The 21353-nt window shown below is 42.8% G+C and overlaps 1 protein-coding gene and 1 long non-coding RNA gene across 2 annotated transcripts; one reads left to right on the plus strand and one right to left on the minus strand.

Moving 5' to 3' along the window:
• Positions 1-1955: 1955 nt before the first annotated feature.
• On the minus strand, positions 1956-7589 carry LOC108641593. Its single transcript, XR_003916339.1, has 2 exons — positions 7162-7589; positions 1956-3564 (listed from the first exon to the last, which is right to left on the minus strand). It is a non-coding gene; the product is annotated as an uncharacterized LOC108641593 (long non-coding RNA).
• Positions 7590-7894: 305 nt separating this feature from the next.
• On the plus strand, positions 7895-19257 carry KLHL34 (kelch like family member 34). The gene is made up of 2 exons (XM_008922348.3): positions 7895-11444; positions 19034-19257. The coding sequence occupies exon 1, from the start codon at positions 8622-8624 to the stop codon at positions 10407-10409; it is 1788 nt and encodes a 595-aa protein (XP_008920596.3). The 5' UTR covers positions 7895-8621; the 3' UTR covers positions 10410-11444; positions 19034-19257.
• Positions 19258-21353: the final 2096 nt, after the last annotated feature.

Raw genomic sequence — 21353 nt, forward strand, 5'->3', positions numbered from 1 at the left:
CTTTCCAGGTAGTGTAATTTCCAACCCCAGAAATGATGCTAGAGTGCTGATGTTGGGAAGTACGTGAGAATTTACTTAAAACAATCTATCTTTTTAAAAGCTTTGGCTTAGCTGCTGTAAAGTGCTATACTAGCAGTGCATAGTGTCTCCCCATGTAGTGATGGGCTGGAAGTGTGCCTTGGGTCTAGTTTTGAAGCTAATATTTTGACTTTTTTTTTTTTTTTAACCGGGGCCATAGGCATATTCATATGTTATTGTGAGCTAAAGGTATAGGCAGAGTGATTATCTGCAGCTCTACAAATATAAACCTACTTACCTTTTAAAATCAAGTTTTCTCTGATCAGAGTTGTCATTTTCACAGTGCAAATTAAGGAAATTTTCTTTGTGGTAACTTGCTTGTTGGATCATATTTCAGCAAAGAGGAAGACCAGAACAGGCTGAAAGGTGGGAAGCGATGGTTGCACACTCTCAAGAGTGTCAACTTTGGCCTAAACTAGTGTATTGCTGTCATTGCATGACCTCAAAAAATATTAATAATGTCATTACTTGTAATTTTAAAGAATTTGAAGCATAAATATTTTTTTTTTAATCTCCTACCCCTTTCAATGGTAGGATATCAAATTTACACCATTGTAACCATGTATCTCATTTAACTTCAGCTCTCATTAGCATCCTTCTCTTTGACATGACCACTGTTGTGATCAGAGGAGGTTCCTCAGTATCAGCACTGCTTCCTTGAGGGGAGGAGGAGGAGGCAACTGTACTAGTTTTGTGTTTGTGAGGACTCAGGATTTTCCGGAAGAAGCGTGGCATCCTGCTGAGGCATATTCCCCACCCTCACCCCCATAGCCACTGTCTCTTTACTGCAGTAGGAGTTTTACCAGTCCTCCTGAGCGGGCATTTCTGGCTGACCTGCATTACTCAGGAGGGTGTGTGCTTGCCCCAACTGCATTGCTTGGCACCTCGGCAAGGCTGGAGTGGTGCATCCAAGGGCTGCTGACTTCTAATGTGAGACAAGTCCCATGGTTCTGCTGAGACTTAGTGCCCTTTGAGGGATGGGCCACCTGTAAGACCAATGGATAGGTAAGTCTTGCAGTATTGGGAAGGTGTTTTGGTCTTAGACGTCTCACACTTCATGTTACCTCCCAAAGGGTTTCACATGTTTCAAGTCTGTCTTGTCCTCTTTGCTTGCTTTTCTCTTCACCTGTCTACAATTTAATTTCTTTGGTGTGACAGAAGAGCTGACATAGAACAATGACTTCTCTGCTTAAGGCAAAATCCAAAGGGCCCCTGAAAACTCTGCTATGGTAGCAGGAAAATGATGCTGCACTGTCATGCCAGGTGCACACTGCCAGGGCTCAGGGCATAATCACTTCCTTCGAGAGTCACTTATGTCAATCCTTATCTTAGACAGATGAGACCAAAATAAACTTGCTGAATACAGAAGTCAGTATCTCTACATCTTTCAAGCTGGTTTGTGCATGACTTTTTCTGGGCAGGCAGACTTTTGCACTTCTGTGAGGAAGTAAATATTTGTGTTATTGCTGGCATAAGAACTCTAAAAAGGAATAAAAATGAGTACATTAGCTCTTGGAGAGTGCCCTGGAGGTAAAAGGTTTGGCTCTCTGCTATCCACAGCTTCTATACATACCCAGTTTGCATCCAGATCACCAGGGAAAGAGGGGAGATGACTGAAGCCAGGGTCTGCTAAGACTGGCCTGGAGAAGAAAACCTGGCATATACAGCCCAGAAATTTCTTTCAGGAGTGGAATTTAAAGACTATATCTGATGTTCAGGGAGATGTCTCTCTTCCTATTTGGTGAGCAAGGCCACGAGTACCTTCTGCCATATGGTCTGGTTCTGAGATCAGCCTGACAAATGATTGGTGAGGCTTGCTAGTCACGCACCATTTAGTAATTCGTGAAGATTAGAACGAATAAAACACATCCCATCAATGCCTTTGACGCACTCCAGCATGGTTTTATTCAGTCAGAAGTCATAAAGAAAAAAAAGCCCTCTACAAACCTGGTGATTTGTCATCCATCCTTTATCCTTCAGCACATGCCAACTCATTCCAGCTGCACTTCACTTAGTGCTAGGCCCTGAGTGCTCTCCCACTCTCAAACCTGAGAGCCTGTGAGCAAATGAAGAAGGACCAGCAGGTGCAGATGGAATCCTTTCAGTCCCAAGGATAAGCCTGAGAGTTACAGATCATGGCAGGACTGAGTCCAAGTCATTAGGTAACATGGTGCTGCTGCTAACAATGATGACAATGACGATGACATAGCATACAGACTCTAGGAACACTTTTAGTGATCAGCTGAGTGCCGACATCAGGCTGTCATCGTCTCAAAGAGTAACAGTGCTAACAGCAGCTAATTACACTGTAACCTTTACTTTGCTAACCAACAGTCTATGTCTTAGAGAGCATTTGCTTGAATGTGAATTACAGAATTGCAGAGGATGGTAGAGCTGAATCCTAACCAGCTTATGTGTAAAGCACCTTGATTTCAGAGAGATCTCATCAGTCTGCAGCTATATAGTGTCCCAATAGAGAAAAATTTGTGTTTTCTCCTCTGTGGTCCCAGAGCACCTGTTGTTCCTCACCTCTCTGTACCCCATAAAAACGAATCCTCATTCTAGTTACAAGGAAATGCATTAAAAGACCATCGAACTATGGGGACCCAGCCCCCATTTCCTTATAATTTTCTTAGACCTGAGGTGTGTATCCCAGTTATAGTGGTTTTGTACTGGAAGCATGCATCACCACAGAAAACACGTCACAGTGGACTAGGTTACCTGCAGTGGGGACAGAGCTGGGAGCTGCTGTGAGTGGGTGTATCCAACTGCAGACAAAAAGTGAAAGCCCAGCCCTCCTGCCATTAGTGGTCATACAGCCTGAAGCTGCAGCTGTTGCCACTACATGTACTTAAGCAAATAAAGTTTGGAAATTCAGTTCAACCAGCCTCAAAGTCTTTGGGAGGCAGGAGTGTTGCATGGGGGTCAGAAATCTTGCTTTTGTAGCAGGAGGGCTTCTATGCATGCAGAAGTGACCCATGAGCAGAGCCACTTCAGTTAGGGTTGCACATGTCTTTGCTGAGCAAAGGCAGCAGCCACAGGTGGCTGTGGGTGCCCCTGAGCTGGATGCAGAGTGAAGGCACTCCTGGGTAGGGGCTGCAGGTCCTTCTCTGCCCCACCAGCAGCACAGGCAGCACTGGCTGCCCAGCAGGGGAATGCCAGGGCTCAATGTAGAGCATCTCTGGTGCCACCTGGCCATCACAGGAGCAGGCGAACCCCAAGCAGCCTTCCATCCTCAGCTGTGAAGTGCTGTGAAGGCCATTAGTACATCTGCTCTGAAATGGGCTCATTAAAATACACATTCTCCTTCATTATCCTGCAGCTGCAGTGCCTGACTCATCCCACTGCAGTTGCTCTGAAACAGGAATCCAAGTTAAAAACTTTTCCAACTTGTTTTTTGTTCACCAGGGAAGCTCATGTCTAATCCATTGAGAGGACAATGGAAGCTGTAACATCTGTCTTCATGGGAGGAAGATGAAAGGAAACCTGAAAAAAAGGAAGAGGAAGCAAATGAGGCACCGGCCGATTGGAAGTCTGTTATTTCATGTTTCACAGTTTGACACAGGACACTTTCTCGCACAGGTGTAGTTAGTGCTAGAATAACCCAGCTGGGACATGGCCACCTCCAACCCAGGTGTGGCAATCATATTTCCTCCTTTATTCCTCTTTTCCACTGAATCACAGAAAACTGCCATGCAGCCATGGCTTAGTAGATGTGGTCTTGCAGCAGGCTTTGGCTGGGATCCCTGCTCTGACTCCTGCTCACTCTAAACCTCTCTTCTACCCAGTGGCAGATGGAGGCTTGCACTCAGATAAAGCTCTTGTTGCCAGCAGTGTCCCCACACACAGACTCCTCTGAGGTGGCACATGGATGGATACAGTGTGCTGAGGGTTTGCAGACTTGTCTGGTGGGTTGGTGGGTGCACTGCCTCACGCTGATTTCCTGCTCCCTCAGCTCACAGGGACGGAGTGTCCTGGTGGGCACCACTCAGACAGTGCTTAAAGCCACATGCATCCCCAGCCTCCCTCTGCCAAAATGGAAACCCCACGGCCTAAACCCACCTCGTCCAAGCTGCTAACTTTCTTTTGCTTTTATAAACAGACATGATCTCACCAGATACTGCGTTTAGCTGCAAGAAAATTCCTCCCTCTTACTGTTTTGCTCTTAAGGACTGCTTTCCTCAGCTAAACATCCTTTGCTTTAAATAGATGGGCTGACCCAAATACTATTGTGAATGATTATTCAAGGATGAAGAACAGACTCTAGTCCAAAGATTTTTCCAAGACAATTTAAATCAATACGATCTTTCTGATTGGTAGTTTCTAGAAAACCTGTATGCTACATCATCCCTATTACATTCATCATTTGTCTCACTTTTGCTATATTTGTTCATGCGGTACATTATGGAGCATCCTAAGCATTTATTCTCTTGTCCTCCAGACTCCACTAATTTCTTTTGGAACAAAATGTAGCTTAGAAATCATCCTCTGTGGATTTTTGTAATGAATATTTTACAGTAAGCCACTTATTACTAATGAGTCTAATTTTACTTGTACAACTCCTTTTATAATTTTACTCTTAAAAAAAATGTTGGGAAATTTACAATAGTAGCTGAATTGTTTATTAACTGATGGCCTACTTGCAATATTAAACTGAACACATCATTGCAATTTGGGCCATTTTTCAGCTTCGTATAAGAAAAAAATAACTGCAAACATGGAAGACAACATTTTCCACAGCACACCTCTAAATATTCTTTTTTTTTGCAGACTGCCTACTGCAGTAGAGCAATGACTTGAACAGAAAATATACTGAAAGCCTGAAGTCTAAATCTAAAGTCTAAATGATACACATGATTAAAAATATATTATCTATTCCCAACAAATCAACATCATTGAAACACTAATATTTTCCTAATTTTAAGCACCATCTAATGAGTCAAACATTAGATCTGATCTTCCAAATTGCAGCTGAGGAGAATAAGAACATGGTTTGACTGCATCCCACCTTATGCTAGATCTCTTGCTGAGATCCATAAGTTAGCTGTTTAGTCACTGTCTGCTCTCTTACTAATGGACATTAAATATTCCTCCAAAGGTGCTGAAGAGCTGAGCTGCTGCCTGAAGATAATTTGTCTGTTGACAAAGGAGGGTCTTGGCTGAGCAGGCTCCCTAGTTAGACAAGGCTCACTGCCTAAAAATGGAGCAGGGAGAAAACTCATTTTGATAATGATAATCTTCTTTTTTGTCATTCTAGAGCAGGGGACTGGAAAGGATGTGGCTTTATTTCAATTATAAGCCAAAGAAAAAAAAATCTCCAGATAAATAAACAGCTTCATAAGGATCATGATTCTCACTACTCCTATTAGCCAGCTTCCCATGAAGATGAAGCAGGTCTGAGAGGGAATAGCACAACAAATCTGCATACAATTATAGGACCTGCTTATCCGGCATTGGTATTAAATCAGTTCAGTGAAATCAGTGCTGGCAACTGACCTGTATAAATGGCAGCCCATGTATGGAATTCATTTGGAAAGCAAGTGGTGCACGACAGGTTTGGTTAACACAGCATCACTCTGGGGACAGGAAGGGACGTTCAGATTGAGCATCGCTTGGCCACACTGAAGTGACAGAGCTTGCAGTTGGAGCTGTGCTGGCACCTCACAAGTGCCAGCAAAGTCAGTGTAAGGTTGATCAATGCCTGGCCTGGCCTTGCTGAGGGAGAGGAAAAGGCACATTGCCTGGGAGTGCATCACTTGGTGGGGGAGTTAATACTGGCTGCTGCTGGCAATACCCTCAGTTGGCCAAGCCATACTTCTGACTTCTTTCTGGTACACCTGGATCTAGGGGAAGCAGGATTTAATTACGTGTACTCAGTCCCAGCTACCTTGCAATACCAGCATACACGCTCTAGCACCTCTGGCGAGCTGTTGGACATTGCTCAAGAGTAGACCAGCCTGGTTTCTGTGCATCAGATGGGTGTCCTGTGGCAAGGGTCTCTCCCTTTGGTGGGTCCCCAGCCAACTGCTCAGACAGTGGGTCACCTCTGCTGCATTGTGGGTTGGGGCACTACATCTGCTTGGGAGGTCACACAGTGAGGGAGGCTGAGGGCCTGACCTGGGCCACAGAGACCTCTCTGCTGTTCTATTTTTGGATTTTCCTCATTCCTCTTTGTGCCTCACTTCCTGGCTGTGTCACCTCCCAGCCTTCCACCTCAGAGCAGTCGTGGCAGCACAAGTGAAGGGCTGATAGAGGATAAAGTCTGTTGGTGAGGAGGAGGTGATACCAGGAGATGCGTATGCCAGAACTGCTGCTGAAACACTCCTCCAACAGCCTGTGCTGTGGGTGCAGCCCCTGTGTTCCCCTGCCTCACCTCCAGGCTCCCAGGGAAACTGCGATGGCACAGCAGCTGCCTGCTGTTTGAAAACAGCAGAGGTTTATCTGCACCTCGTGTTATTGAAATCTAGTACCTTATGGGGTTAAACTGTGGAAAGCAATATCTCTAGGAATGGGAGCATTTAAGGCCTGGTCCCTCATCAGAGGACATATGACTGCTCAGGGGTGACAGAGGTACCTGGTCTCTGGTCTCTACCTCCCAAACAGGAAAGCGTCAAACATAAGCTTGTTTGCACAGCTTTGCTAACATCTGAAATATCTTAGCATCATCCCAACTTGGACATAGGCAAAACCACTGGGAAAAAGAAACAAGCATCCATTTTCTCCTTTATTACTACTGCCCGTACATGTCATTTTGCTAGCAAAGGGGAAGATCTTTTAACAAAATCCCCATTTATGGTCTATAATGTCATTATAGAAAGTAGATTCAAGCAGGAAATCAATTTTCAGAGCTATACAGCAATGAAGAACAATGTTTTTGTAGTCATTCCTGACAAACAGAGCAGATCATGTGCAAATATCAGTCTGCTTAGCAAGACAGTTCAAGCTCACTAGAACAGTCATACAGCATGCATGATCCACATTAGGATCCAGTCAGCTCTGAAACACCCCTTGATTACAGGGGTAAGCAAGAATTTCATGACACCACATAAAGAAATATAAGCAAATACAGTAAAAAGGCTTTACCTTGAGCTTGAGCAAACGATGGTATTTTTCAGTCCTGTGGGATCCTCTTTTTCCCCCAAGTCTGCTGGCTTACGATGCAGATAACTTATCTGGCATTTATCAACCCTGGCAAAGTTTGCAAGTCCTGAGGGTGTTTGATTTGGAAAGAAAGGTGTCAGGAGGAGATTCCTGAACATCTGCACCCAGAGTTATGCAGAGGAAAAAAAGAAAAAATAAAAGCAAGCTTTAAGAGGTCAGAATGTGTAGCCTGCCCAGAGCTGCTATTCCTGGTAGAAATTAGACCCTGAAGTACCCAGGTGAAAATCAGGGATAATCTTTGTGTAAGTGTTTCTAATTGGGACAAACTGAAAGTGAGAAAGCTGAGTGAGACAGCTCCAGTCCATCCCTGGGGGTTCCGGGTTTGTTCCCAGCTGTTAACTGAGAGCACAATTATGCAAAGCCTCCTCTATAAACAGATTTTGGTTTATTATGGCTGAACTGGGGCAATCTATTTTTGTCACCACTTTGTGCGAATGTGTTACCCTTGTGATTTCCAGCCAGGTCATTCCAAGTCAGCTGCCTTGGCTGTGGCTGTCAGTGGAAGCTCCTCCGTCCGCCCGCCCAGACCTGCCCAGGGTTGGCTCCTGGGCAAGGGGGATAAGGGAATGAGCCTGTGGCTATTCTGGTAGCTGTGAGTTATGGAGGTGTCACGTGAAGCAGAGAGCCCAGAAATGCATGTCAAATCGAACCAGTGACTAATCACGGTATTTTGGTTGTCTTATTGCCTGCCGGAGAGAGATTTATGGGCTTAGAAAATGCTGCCGTAATAATCCCTGGGCACTGATTTGATCTTCAGCTGAGGCTTCCCAAGACCCTGTGGAAAGAGAATGAAAAGGGGGCTCCTGTCCTAGGGGTGACGAGGTCTAAACTGGCTGGAGCTTGAAACACAAACAAGAGGAGAAAAGCCACCACTTCCTTCTCATCTGTGTCTGCTCAGAGCCACGTGCTGGCAGCCGGAGAGGATCAATTTGATCTGCCTGTGGAGCAAGAAGGGTCGGGGGCCACAGCTGAGCAGACACGAAGGGTCATTTATTGGGATTGTCATCTAACTCCCTCATCTGTCACCTGATGGCCAGCCAAGAAAGTGCTCAGCACAACCACGGACTCTTCATCCTTGCACAAGTTGTGGAGGCGAGAACAGTAAGCATCCTACAGCTGTTATAACATTCAGCTGTTTTTTTTATAAAGGAATGCATTGAATTCACTACAAATCTACTAACTGTCCCTCTATGCCAGGCAAGAGACTGAGTTTTTTGTTTTGTTTTGTTTGTTTTTTTTTTTTTTAATTTGATTGGGCTTTTCTTTAACAGCTGGAGGTCTGCTGGGCATTCAAGCAATGGCTGTTGAGTAAGGCAGCTGCTTCAATATCTAATTGAATTTTAGCTTTAATAACTCAAGGGGAAAGCATTGCATTTTCTACCATGAGCTACTTCCTGTCCTACTGTAAAGCACACTGCACTGCCGTGCTTGCCCAGTACCAGAGCCTGAGATCAGAGGGCTTTCTGTGTGATATTTTGCTGAAAGTGAAAGAAAACGAGTTCCCTGCACACAAGTCCTTGTTGGCATGCTCCAGCGACTACTTCCGAGCCATGTTCAAAAGCTATACCCAAGAGTCTAAAGCCAGTGTCATTCATCTGCAAGTTGTCTCACCTACTGGTCTCCAGCACATCCTGGATTTCATCTACACATCCTTGCTACCCCTTTCCTTTGAAAGCCTGGAGGACACTTTGGAAGCTGCAAGCTACTTGCAAGTGACGGATGCTATCAGTTTGTGCAATCAGTACTTAATCAACAATCTTGCCTTGGAAAACTGCTGCTTCTCTGCCAATGTGGCCAGGAAGTTCTATCTGCCAGATGCCTTAGCAGCAACAGAAAAATACATTATCAATAATGTCTGGAAGCTGCTGGACTTGGATTTGTCAGGACTTCTTGAGCTGAACTTCAAGTCTTTACTAGCAGTGATTCAATCACCAGATCTCCCCATGGTGAAAGAAAGCCGCCTGTTGAATCTTTTGCTGCTGTGGCTGAAGCAGGATAAATCCAGGCTGGATCATGCAAGTAGCCTTTTAGAGCACATAAGATATGGTCTCATCCCAGTGGAAGAGCTGAGAAAAACCTACACACAGTCAGAAGTGTCCCTCTCAGCAGGTATTAAGTGCTTGATCATTAAAGCAATAAATTATCACACATCTGTATTCAAACAGCCTGTCCTGCAGGATAAGTCCACTGCGCTGAGGAACCAGAAAACTCGGATCATTCTGTTGGGGGGAGGGACAGCAAGTGAGGGGCTTGTCACTGACGTGGTGGCCTTTGATGTTTACAATCACAAGTGGCGAACTCTCACACAGCTGCAGGACAGGGTGCAGAACCACAGTGTGTGCGTGGTGGGGAACTTCCTCTATATCTTGGGTGGGGAAATAGAAAGTGGTTCCCTGGGTGACGCTAAAACTGAAAAGATCTTATTGGTAACGAACAAAGTCCATCGTTATGATCCAAGATTTAACACGTGGACTCAAATCACTGGCATGCTGGAAAAGAGATGCCAGTTTTCTTGTTGTGTCTTAGGCAAGGACATCTTTGCCATTGGTGGAAGGGGTGAAGATGGATCTCTGCATTCGTCTGTGGAAGTCTATGATATCAGCAGGGACAGGTGGACGAAGGCCAGGGAATTGCCATGCAAGATACATGGCCATGCCAGTGCTGTTTGCAAGAACACTATATACATCTCTGGGGGCAAGTACTCAGCCCCAGCCAGCACAAGCAATGATGTATATTCTCTGAGCTCACTTGAAGGGCAGTGGATGAAACGAGCCCCAATGAGCATTGCTCGGTTTGGGCATCAGATGGCAACAATCAGGGAATCCATATTCACCTTTTTAGGATTATATGAACCATTCTCTGAAATAGAAAGGTACGACCCTGACCAAAACCAATGGACCCGGTTAAGACCACTGGTCTATGATCGATTTTCCTATGGCCTGGCAGTGGTAGAGGAAACGGCTCTTCTTATTGGGGGAAAGAAATGGCAAAACTCACTGGAAGTCTCCACGCAGGACGTGGTCGGCTACGACATTGACAACGATGGCTGGGAGGAGATCTGCAAAGCCCCTCTGCCTTGGTGTGGGCTGCAGTGTGCCGTGCTCCAGCTCTCCGAGATGGCTGACGAGCGGGACAGTGACAGCCAGCACAAGAAGCTGCCCAACTGCTGAACTCACAACACTGAGGAACATCCATCCCAGGAGATGAGCAAGTGGGGCGGTCCTGGAGAAGAAAACTGCAGTGGCACTGAATGGGAGAAAGTGGAATTTTTGCTTGGATGAGCCGGTGGAAACAGGCAAGAAAATCTGGCTCCAGGACAGAAAACACTGCTAGGATTTATAGAGCCAGAAGTTGATCTCACTGAGCAGGGATGTAGCAAGCAGCGTATTTAAAGGCGATCAGTGAGAATCATAATCCTTGACTTTTGAAGAGTAATACCTAGATAGAAATTAGTAGGTGTTGCAAGTCATATTTTTAATATATTAAAAAATATAATCCAACTTTTCTCTTTTCTTAATCAGAGGTAATTTTCCCAGTTGGTAAAGTGCTATTGAGCTTTTATGCTATGGTTAAGCAAAACGAAAGCGAGCTGTATAAAGACTAGAAAATTGATGCCTACAAGAATTAGTAGCCAAGGAAAAGGTATTATTTGATATGCTACATAGTAGGCAAGAATGTCTTCGCTAACCAGCAGGAAATTACTAGACAGAAAGCATGGATTTTTTGCTATGTGGACTCAGTTACAGCCGTAAGTTAAAACAGTGTTTGTTTGATAGAATGCTTTCCAGATGCTTATTTTGTGTCATTTTAAAGATGCAATCTACTGGTACCGTACCTTTCATTTGTATCCAAACCCTATGTTAGTTTAGATGGCCAGAGCTGAATAAGTATAATTATTATCAGACTCTAAGAAGCTTGTTACAAGAGTAACAAGCTGTAACTAATGCCTTGGCACTTTACTGGGTAGCAAAGGGTGTTTTATCACACCTGCTCATAATGGTGAAATTGTTCGTTGCTGTTGAACTGGTACATGAGAGAATCCTGCAGTAAAAAAATGTTTACTTTCATCAAACAGTAAAAAGGGGAGGGAGGTAACTGAAGGTTTTCAGAAGTCTTTATTCAGTGTCTGCCTACATATGAATCAGCAATAGCCCTTTTTGGTCATGCTGGCAGAGTTTGAACTCGGATAACAGAGGTACATAAAGGTACGTGGAGCTGTGAAATGCAGGTAGAATGGTCAGATACCACAAAATAACTCTGGCATGGAGTAAATTGAATATTGAGTCATAAACGTTCATTTAAAAGCTAAATTTATTGTACTTCATTTTACAGTGTTCCCTTTCTAGGCTGAGAGTTAATACAATAAAAATATATATATAGAAGAACATTTAATACTCTTAAAAGAAGGCAGCACAATGAAGAGGACACATGTTCTTTGTCACTAGACTAGCTTAAAAAACTGTAATGTTTAATTTTCACCTTTAAAGCAATCAAGCTAACTTTACTAATGTAAAGTGCAGGCAGAATGGCTGTTGCATAGCAACAGATCTAAGTCTTCTGAACTGCCTTGGTTTTGACAAGGAATCAACTACACAATGTGCATATACATCCATCAGATATAAAGAGTTTTTCATATTAATATATTTACTTTTGGTCCAGTAAAACAATAGCAAGAGGATCTAAATGCTTGGAACAATAGCACAATCCATTTCAAGTCAAGCATTTTTTAAGAGAAATTTACAAAAACCTCACAAATTTAATATACAAGTCAGTACCCATGCAGTAAATAAATGTTCAGTTTATACAAACAATATTCTTCTAATAGTACAAATCTTACACTGAATCCAGAACTCTATACAAATGTTAATACATGATTTGTCAGCCATATCGACTTGAATATAGGATTACTGAAAATGGGCTACAGAAAGGCCACTCTTCTGTACAGTTGTGCAAAATCTGCAGAACATTTGCAATCCAAATGCAATAACAAGATAGGAAAAGAGAAAGGGGGAGAAGGAGGAAAAGAAAGAAAAAGAGAAAAGGGGAGAGAGAGAGAAAAAGAGGACAGAAGGAGAGGAATAAAATAAATAAAGAAAGAAGGAGAGAGAAGATAAATCTGTCCATTCTTTCCTTCATCCCTTCATGGATATAACTGCCAGGAAATAACAGAGCTCATAAAGTTTAAAGTACATTCACTGAGCTGTACAGGCAATAGTCTAAAGTTGGTTAAGAGTACAACTCGCTGTAAAAAGTATAAAGGAGGCTTTTCCTTTTAACATGAGCATTATTAGATCATGTCATGAGTCCTAGCTTATGCAGCAAAATACTGAAGAGCAGCAGAAATATTTTATCATGCTCTGATGACTTTTCAAAAACAAGCCCATAAAAAGTAAATATGTGACTTAAGAGTTCCCTCCTAGTTTTATTCCAGGCATATGCCTGACTCTAAGGAGCCATTTCCACTCATATTCACTGGGTTGTCTCCAGCAGATCTCAAATCTCACGGAAGTTTAAAACATTTTAACTGGCTTGTGAACTCAGCAGAACCCAGAGACATCCCTTCCCCTTCAAAAGCAAACCAGAGGCTTTTTCACTCCTCAGTTATTTTTCAGGTTCTATGCTCAGCTCTGCTCTCATCACACATCTTCCCTGCATACAATACAGCTAAATTTCACAGCTCAGAAAACACATAGGAGACTACTTGAAAAATCCTATTCACTTCTTTTCTATTGTGGAAATCTTCAAAGCATCTCAGATTTGGAGCATTTCATTGGGAACCTTTTCCACTGTTGCTTTTCTGGGCAAAAGAAACGCTGCTACCAAGGATGTTCACAGGCTACATTTTCCCTTTTGCAAAATCTGCACATTATACTGATACCTTCAGTGCAAAAGCATCATCAATCACAGTATCTGGACTAATTTTTTCTTTTTAAATCAACCTAATGTGATCAAAAGACAACACACAATTTTCTTTTAATTATAATACAAACCATCATCCCTTTGCACTGATGGTAAACCTCAGCAACAGGCTTTAAAAAAGCACAAGGAAATAAGACCTAACCTTTTGATACTTAAATTCACATTAGTCCTTTTCTGTCTGCTGATTTTCACCCTTTTTTGTGCTAGACAAAACTGAAACATATACACTGCATTACACTTTTTCCCTGTTAAGAAAACTCCTAGAGTTTCTCATTAAATATAAAAATTGGTTTTCTCCCACCACCAAAATAGTACCTGCACTCCAAAAATGCAATGCAATACTGGAATTATATAATATAAAATATCATTGTAAAATGACCAATAACAAAAGCTTTAGCACGTGGAACTTCCTGCATGAAGGCCACAGTCTTCCAAAAATGCTTTTAAATCCTTTTCTTTAATAGCTAAAGATCATGTTTGTTAATTCACAGAAAGTAAACACAAGCTGAGCATTGGTAGCATATAAAATATACAAATCTTCATTAAAGAAGTGGAATTGTTGACCATTGAAGGTTTACTTCACACAGCTGAGTAACATTAAAATATAATTTACTAGAGCTCTCACATATGGATATAAAAACTACTTTATGCACTTCAGTAAAGGGCTGGAGTGTAGCAAATGGGCAAAAAGAGAGACCTTTATACATGCGTTTCTATATAAGAGTGAGTGTGCGCTAAGGAGGCTATAAGGGCATCAGCCTCAGATGAGCCATTAACAGAGTCCCTCGGGGTGTTGCTTTGATAGATGTCCATGAAGAGATCGAGGTACATTTGTTTCCATTCTTGAAAGTCTCTAGATGTCAAAGCTGGATTATCCAGAACTTTATCTATAATGGCTACTTCTCCTTCCCTGGCCTGTGAGAGAAGAGGAAAAAGTAAAGAGTTAACACAAGTGATGAGTCACTGAAAATATCAATCACATGGGTGGAAGGAGAGAATGGAGGGGTGCAAATTCAAGCCACAGAGCCCCTAAAAGCACAAGGACTATGAGCCATATGACTGCTCACAAACAGGAGCCCTTTCTACAGGGTGTCACACCTCACCCTGTGAGGCCAGGGCTTCCCTCGCCTTTTCCAGCACCCTCAGAAATAGTCCCTATTCCCCCTCCTTGCCCCTTGTCCAGCCCAAGAAAAAGCAAACCCTGTACTGTTTACTATTACCTGCTTGCATTTCTCCAGATGGGTTTCACATAACAAAGTGCCATCTGTTTGCTCTTGATCAGCATCAGAAATACTGTGTGGGATGCAGACACATGGCCCCTCTGCCTGCCAGCACACCTAAGCCTTTTTACCAGGCTTCTCATGGGGGCATCTGAGAGCTACATTGCAAAGGCTTGTGCAAGGAATCCTGTGTTAATGACAACTCATCTCCACTAAAGATCTAGGGTATGTGATGGTGTGGCTGACTGCAACTGCCTCCTACCACTGCAGAGGTAAAGAGAAGGCAGAAAAAGGTAAAATATAGCATAGCTGTTGATATCTCCTTATGCATCATTGAGGCAGGGGATGTGACTGTATCATGATCACTCTCTGGTGATTACTTTATAAGAGAGTTGACAGGCAGCTAGTATGGATCAGAGTAAGCCTCAGATATACCCATGGCCATTTCCAGTTGTTGAAAGTGGTGGAAGCTGGATTCCACAGACAAAAGCCTTGGAAGCACAGCTAACACACAGGTTTCCAGCAGTACTACTCTGCACAGGAATGTTATGGTCACCAGAAATCTCCCCGCTAACCTCCCTGCCACCCAGGTTTCACACTCCTCATTTCTGACTCATATCTTCCATGTCCATACTATGTTAAATCTTTGTGGAGAGCGTGGTAAGGGGAAATATTAAGCCCACATTGATGGGACAGATCAGAAGCAGTACATGGAAAAGTATTTTTCATGCTTTGCAAATAGCAGTTATTTAACACTACCTGCCAGAATATTCATTTTCAGAAACGGAGGAGCAAGCTGACAATGACCAGTGGAAATGAAATCATCTCTGCTTGAACTACCATAACCTGCTTCTCACAGGTTGTGTCTGGTCCCAAACTCCCGGACTACCATCCAGATAGCTTATACTCAGCAGCAGGAGAATGGTTTTGTGTTATCACAGGGAAGAGAGCAGAGGGGTCTTTCATTAAGGGCTTAGAAGATGGGACGAGCTAGAAGCAGTTTGGAGGGCTGTCTCAGGCTACTTTTATGTAGGATAAAATTCAAGGAGAGTTCAGAACATCAGCTCCAACAGGCCGGTGCAATTGCCTGCATTCAGGAAGGAGAAATCAAAGGCACTGATAAAAAGAATAACTGATTAGGTAACAGCAGGAGCTACTGGTAGATATGACTACCTGCAGTATGGCAGAGGTGGAGCTCTGGGCTATAATGGAGCTAGAAACTCATCATGAGTTACCATGATGTCATTGCAAAACAAGAATGTGCTACTCTACATTGTTGTTCTACACAAGGAACAGTAATTATCTGTCTTTGGCCCTTGTTGCTACTGTGTTTTCGATTATTGGTGTCATGTACTTAAGAATGAGTTGTGCAAATCATGGTATAAACAAGAATGCAGACAGGTTTAGAAAATATGGCTCATGGACAGAGAATGAACAAATTGTGTTTGCTTGGTCCAAAAGAAAGAAGTTCCAGAGAAGCACAAAACCAGGCATCCACAAGGTCAAGAGGTTACGCTGGTTTTGGACTTCCCTGGAGGAAGGGGCTGGTTTTGGACTTCCCTTTCATTTGCAGGAAGCCATTGGTGTAATGTATCTCAGGTACCAATAAATACCAACAAGACAGACAATTCAGCATGGCAGCAAGCTGCTGATGCTGAACCAGAGCTTTTGTACAAGTGAGCCCGCCAGGGTGCAAAAGCACAGCCACAGTGTGAATCTCCTGTCACCCCAACGTGTCTGAGAGTATTGTGATTTTATTTCAGTCTCACAGGCTTCTAGAGGTCATGTGAAAAGCCTCTGCATCTTGACTTTTTCTGCCAGCCTACAATCCTGCAAAGACTCACATACCCAGATAATAGTGCAAGGTGCCTTCAATGAGATGATTTTCAATGAGATGATACAATACAGTACAGAAAGTTAAGCATACGTAAGATTATTTTCAGAATGGGGGCCCCACAACATGAAAATAATATTGCTTAAATGCTTCTCTAGGTGATGGAAAACTAAATTAATTAATGTTGATAAAGCCCTCTTTGATGAAAGCTGTTACAAAATGCACTGTACAATTATCTGGTGACTTAAAACATGTTAATTTAATATAGTTAACACGGTCCCTGGGGAAATGCAGCATATTGTTTGCTGAAATCTCTATCAGGACAGAATTGAATGCTGTAACAAACAAAGGAATCTGACAAGGATGAGTTGTGGTACATTTAAAATAACCATAAAAATCTTCATATCTATCATTACCACTATTTATTTAATCAATTTTACTGATTAAATACAGTGATCCTACCAGCTTACACAGAAAGCAAGCACACAGTTTTGTCCTGGAACAAGCTCATCAAATAGAAAATAATCGAGTCTTGCAAGAGATACTGCTCCTTTCCAAAAGGCTGGCTTTGCTTAACTTTAGACTTCGGCAATTACAGAGTGAGTGCATTTTGGTAAATGAAAATATTCAGGGACAAAAACAGGATTAAGGTTTTCTCCAACAATTTGGTATCAAATTCTGTTAAACTAGCTAGAGGAGAAGCTGACTGAGATTTAACCTGTGCAGAAATAAAAACTGATCCCCTCACTTTGACTGTTCTCCCAGGAATATTTTTCTCTGCTTTTTAAGCAGTGCTCCCCTGTGTCTCCCTTGTTTCTCACACCAGGTTCAGCCTGGACTCCAGCTGCACACAATAATCTCTGCTTACAATACAGCCCAATCCAACCCTGGGGTAGGATTTTTCCTCCCTCTTTTATCTCACCTTTAAAGTGCTTTTCAGAATTCGCAGCTGGTGCAGTTTTTCATTGACTACTGGATCGCTACATCTCTTTACAAAAGATTTCTTATATTCCAGCTTAGTGGAAATCCGGTGTTCTCCTAAAGGAGACAGGCTGGCCTGCTCCAAGGCTCTGTACAAATCTTGCAAGGAGTCTGCTGTTTTTTCCTCTATAGTTTCAACTGTAATGAGACAAAGGGAAAAACAAAAAAGGAGGAAAAAATAGAGAAAGGAACAAAGCATCATTAATGTGATTATATGAAGACCTATCAAACCTTCACAAAATGTTTAACAGGTTTAACTAGACCATAAGGAGAATATTTAACACCTCCTAAGTTCCAGAAAAAAGTGCTGTGACTGCTCCTTCTTGCTATTGCCTTCAGGAGAAAGCGATAAAAAATTTCAAAAATGTAAAATCTTGACCCACAGAGAATGAAGGGAAAAAAGAGAAACAGTGCAAGGTGTGGTAATATTTGAGTGACTTACTGCCAGAAATAAGGTCTCTGGTATTGCAGTTATATAGTGCTGGTGACTTCATTATTACAAGAAAAGGAAGCCCTGGAAGCATCCTGCTAAGGAAGCTATTAGGGATCAGATCTTGTCCCGAAAATGACAATCATGGCACTCAAGATTATGCTTGTGAAGGTGGCCTTGGAATGACATGTAATTTTCCTTTCTAGAAAAGTCCACTTATTTTTAATACTCTATACTGTTGTTCAGTAGTCAGTACTGTTGTCACTTGTGGTGGTTTTTAACTCTGCTATTACCTGAAGGTTCGGCAGCAGACTAGAGACTGGATATGATTGCGTGTTCATGACCTGGCAGCATGGCAAACCAAATCAGAGCTGTTTGCACCATAGTTTGGTTTTTAAAAATGAACAATATATTTACTGTACAAAATATGCAAAAATATATAAATGTAAGAAATATTTATTTATTCTAGGTTTAAAAATATTTTTTTCTAACTAGTACAGGAAGGATTTTAAAGGAAAAATAAAAAAGAAATGCTTTGCCTCTCTAAAAGCAAAACAAAGCAAAAGCTGGGGATGAAGTGTTACTCTGATATGAGCATCTGAAATGCTTAATTTAGAAAACATCAAACCACTTTAGCTTCTCATACACTGTTTCCCCTAGAGGAAACTGTTTGATAATTCCATACAAACTTTTCAAGTGCCAGGATTAGCAGAGTGGTGACTAGGAGAAGCCAGGGCAGCCTTGGGGAGCAACCAGCCAGTGGGACAGGTAGCTCTGTCCCTGCTGCCCCTTGCTGACACAAGTGCTCATGGTAACAGACACTGCCTGTGCATGGCCTTCTGGTTGTTTCCAGAGCCCTTGGGATCCTCTCACCCAGTCTTGGCTTTCACACTGCTGTACGTTTTTCTGGTTCAAGGTGCCTGTGTCCTCAGGATGCTTTCATGAAAGCTCTTGTAGGAAGGTTGTTTGATTTTAGCATTAGTTTTACCCTGTGACTGACCCTGCACCGAGACACAGTCATTTCCACTGGCTGAAAGTTTAGCACATACTGAAGTACGTTTAAGTAAAGAACCTCAGTATCCTCAGGTGATTAGAGTTTTTTTTATCGATCACCAAAAGAGAAAACAATTCGTGTTTAGAGGTAACATTTCTAGCCCACCAGGAGCTACCTGAGGCAACATCCCATTCGAGCCCATACTATGCAGTATGGTATAGTACACTATACTTCAGGCTCAGCAAGTCTAGAAACCCAGATCTCCTCACCCCATCACAAGAAGTGTTTGCAATTGTATAGATCTTTATACAATCCAAGAATTTTGTAATCAGCAACTGATCTAGCTGTATCTCTCATCAGTTTATTAATTTGGCAGTTGTTTTTAAAGAACTCATTTTAATTTTTTTTTTTTTTAGAAGAGATATAGAAGTGAAGAAAAGTTGGAGAATTTTTATTGATGGAAGTGTTGTGGGCCTGTACAGATCTCCCTAAATTCTCCCATTGTGTGCTACCCTGTGGGCAAGCTGTGTTCATCACTGTCAGTGGTGGCCAGGACTGAAAGAAAAAGAGAAATGATATGCATTTCTCTTTCTTGTCAACTTCTTTCTTATTAAAACATCTAATGTGCTAAAGGGCAAAACATTCAGTAGCTGAATACTTAAAGAGTGGTTAAAATCTCCTGTGGTCTTGATTTTTATGCTTTTTTAAAAAGTCCATGCAGCACTGGATCAGAAGTTTGGGATCTCTATCAGTTCATATCGCTGAACACTGATGTGATTTGCTAAAGGGCAATGGAAGAAAACCCTCCTCAGGGAGTATTTTACATCTGTTGCTCTCTCTCTCATCTTTTGTTATGCAAGCCAAAAGAGATCTTTCCTCAGGTGCCTCTTCCCCAGCAACATTGCAAAGGTTGTACACTCAGGGGGTTAGTACAGGGGTGGCTTGCTGAAGAAGCAAGCCAGCACTCTGACTCCATGCTATCTGCATTCACTTTGCTAGAGTGATATGGAGCCTGGAGTGGTAACCAGCCACCACATGCAGGCTTGCCATCAAAAACTCATGGCTTCCTAAAAAGGAAAAGGAAGGAAAAAGCTCTGCACCAAAGCAAGGGACAGCATTTGAGTTCATCCTTAAGGTTCAGTACTGAATGACAAGTGCCTTTAATGAATCTGGATAGCAACATGGCCCTTGTGGGTCTAAACTCCTTGCTGGGGGGCTTGTCCTGCCCTCCCTCCCCACACTGCTAGCCTGGGGATCTGCATGGCTGGTGCTCCTCAGGGCTCACCTCCTGGGGCAGGCAGCCACCACTCAACATGACCTCAGAGGGACTGCGGCAGCGACATCGTCCCAGATGAGAACAGCTCTGAAACTGCACAGGAAGAGGTACAGGACTGTGGGGGCAGGACACAGGCTGAGTTAGGCAGCAGAACACTGACAGAAGGTCTTTGGAATGCATCAGAACATCCACTCAGCTGGGGCTGCCACCCCAGACCCTGTCACTGCCTGGATCACGTAGCTATGAGCGGCAAGTCAAAAAGGGAACAGGATTTGCTAAAAAGGAAACAGGAGGGAAGAAAAACAGCAGATCCCTTAAATGCCTTGCTGCTGCTGAGGCTGGGGAAGCTTTAAAGAGGGCAAGACATTGCCTTGTTCCACCCATGGTGAGGGAGAGGGCAGTGGGCATCACGCAAAACACATCTCAAGCCCTTAATATTTTCCAGAGAAACACTGAAGGTGGTGGTGCTGCTGCTCTCAAAGGCTCTCAGTAGGCGGGAATGAGATTACAAGCACATCTCCCCTCCCTCAGCCTTCTGCTAGAGCCTTTGATTGATTTCCTGTAGGTGTTGGTGAAACCCTTGGCACCATAAAGCATCTGATGTATTCTGCTAGATATAGGGCTGAGCTTAAAACATGTTTTCTTTTTTTAAATTGGTGGGTTTGTATGCAAGCCATGCTATTATAGCAGGGCTGTCTCGTTAAGGAAGAATAAGGCCTCTGTTAATGGCTTGTTTAAGTAGAAAATGTGGCCTGATAGGATTTGCAGATGACCTCAGAACAGCAGCCAACACACCAGTTGTTTTTCACCCTCACTTGGCTGCTGAGTCACAAGTTGCATCTTTCCTGTTCCTCAGAATACACTGCTGGGTTGCTGTTTCCACACACTGCTGAAAAGAAAGGTCTCTTCTCTGAAGCAGTAATTTTGTCCCCAGTCCCACCCAAACCTGAACAACTCTAACTCTGGAGCAGAAATAAAGCTGCACAAACTCTGCAACACACAGGATCTAAATTCAGAACCATATCTCCCAAATGCAAGAATACACTGGCACTACACTTGGTAACAATGAAGCTCCTGCTGTCTTCAAGTAAATGCGAAGACATTTGCATTAAATTCAGGAGATAAAGAATACATGTAAATGTCATTATATTCCATTATTCTGCTTTCCACAGGAGAAGTTTCTGAACTTTTTGTACTTTGCCCTCACTTAGAATGCAGTAAATATTTGTATCTACTTTTACATTTTCTCAGGAGAGAGAGATGGAGATTATGGCTGAGTGGGTGAAACTCAGTGGGTTTGGGTTCTTGGCCTTCAGGAAAAACTGGTGGGATTTCTTACAGTGCGTTGTCATTTGTTGTTGAAAAGAGCATGCACTGAGCTCTGTGATGTACTAAGTGTTAGCACCTCCTGGCTCCATTTTTCCATTATTTCCCTCTTATAAACCAAGATCTTAAGAGCA

This window comes from Manacus vitellinus, unplaced genomic scaffold (assembly GCF_001715985.3).
Source record: "Manacus vitellinus isolate BGI_N305 unplaced genomic scaffold, ASM171598v3 scaffold_7_pilon, whole genome shotgun sequence".
NCBI lineage: Eukaryota > Metazoa > Chordata > Aves > Passeriformes > Pipridae > Manacus > Manacus vitellinus.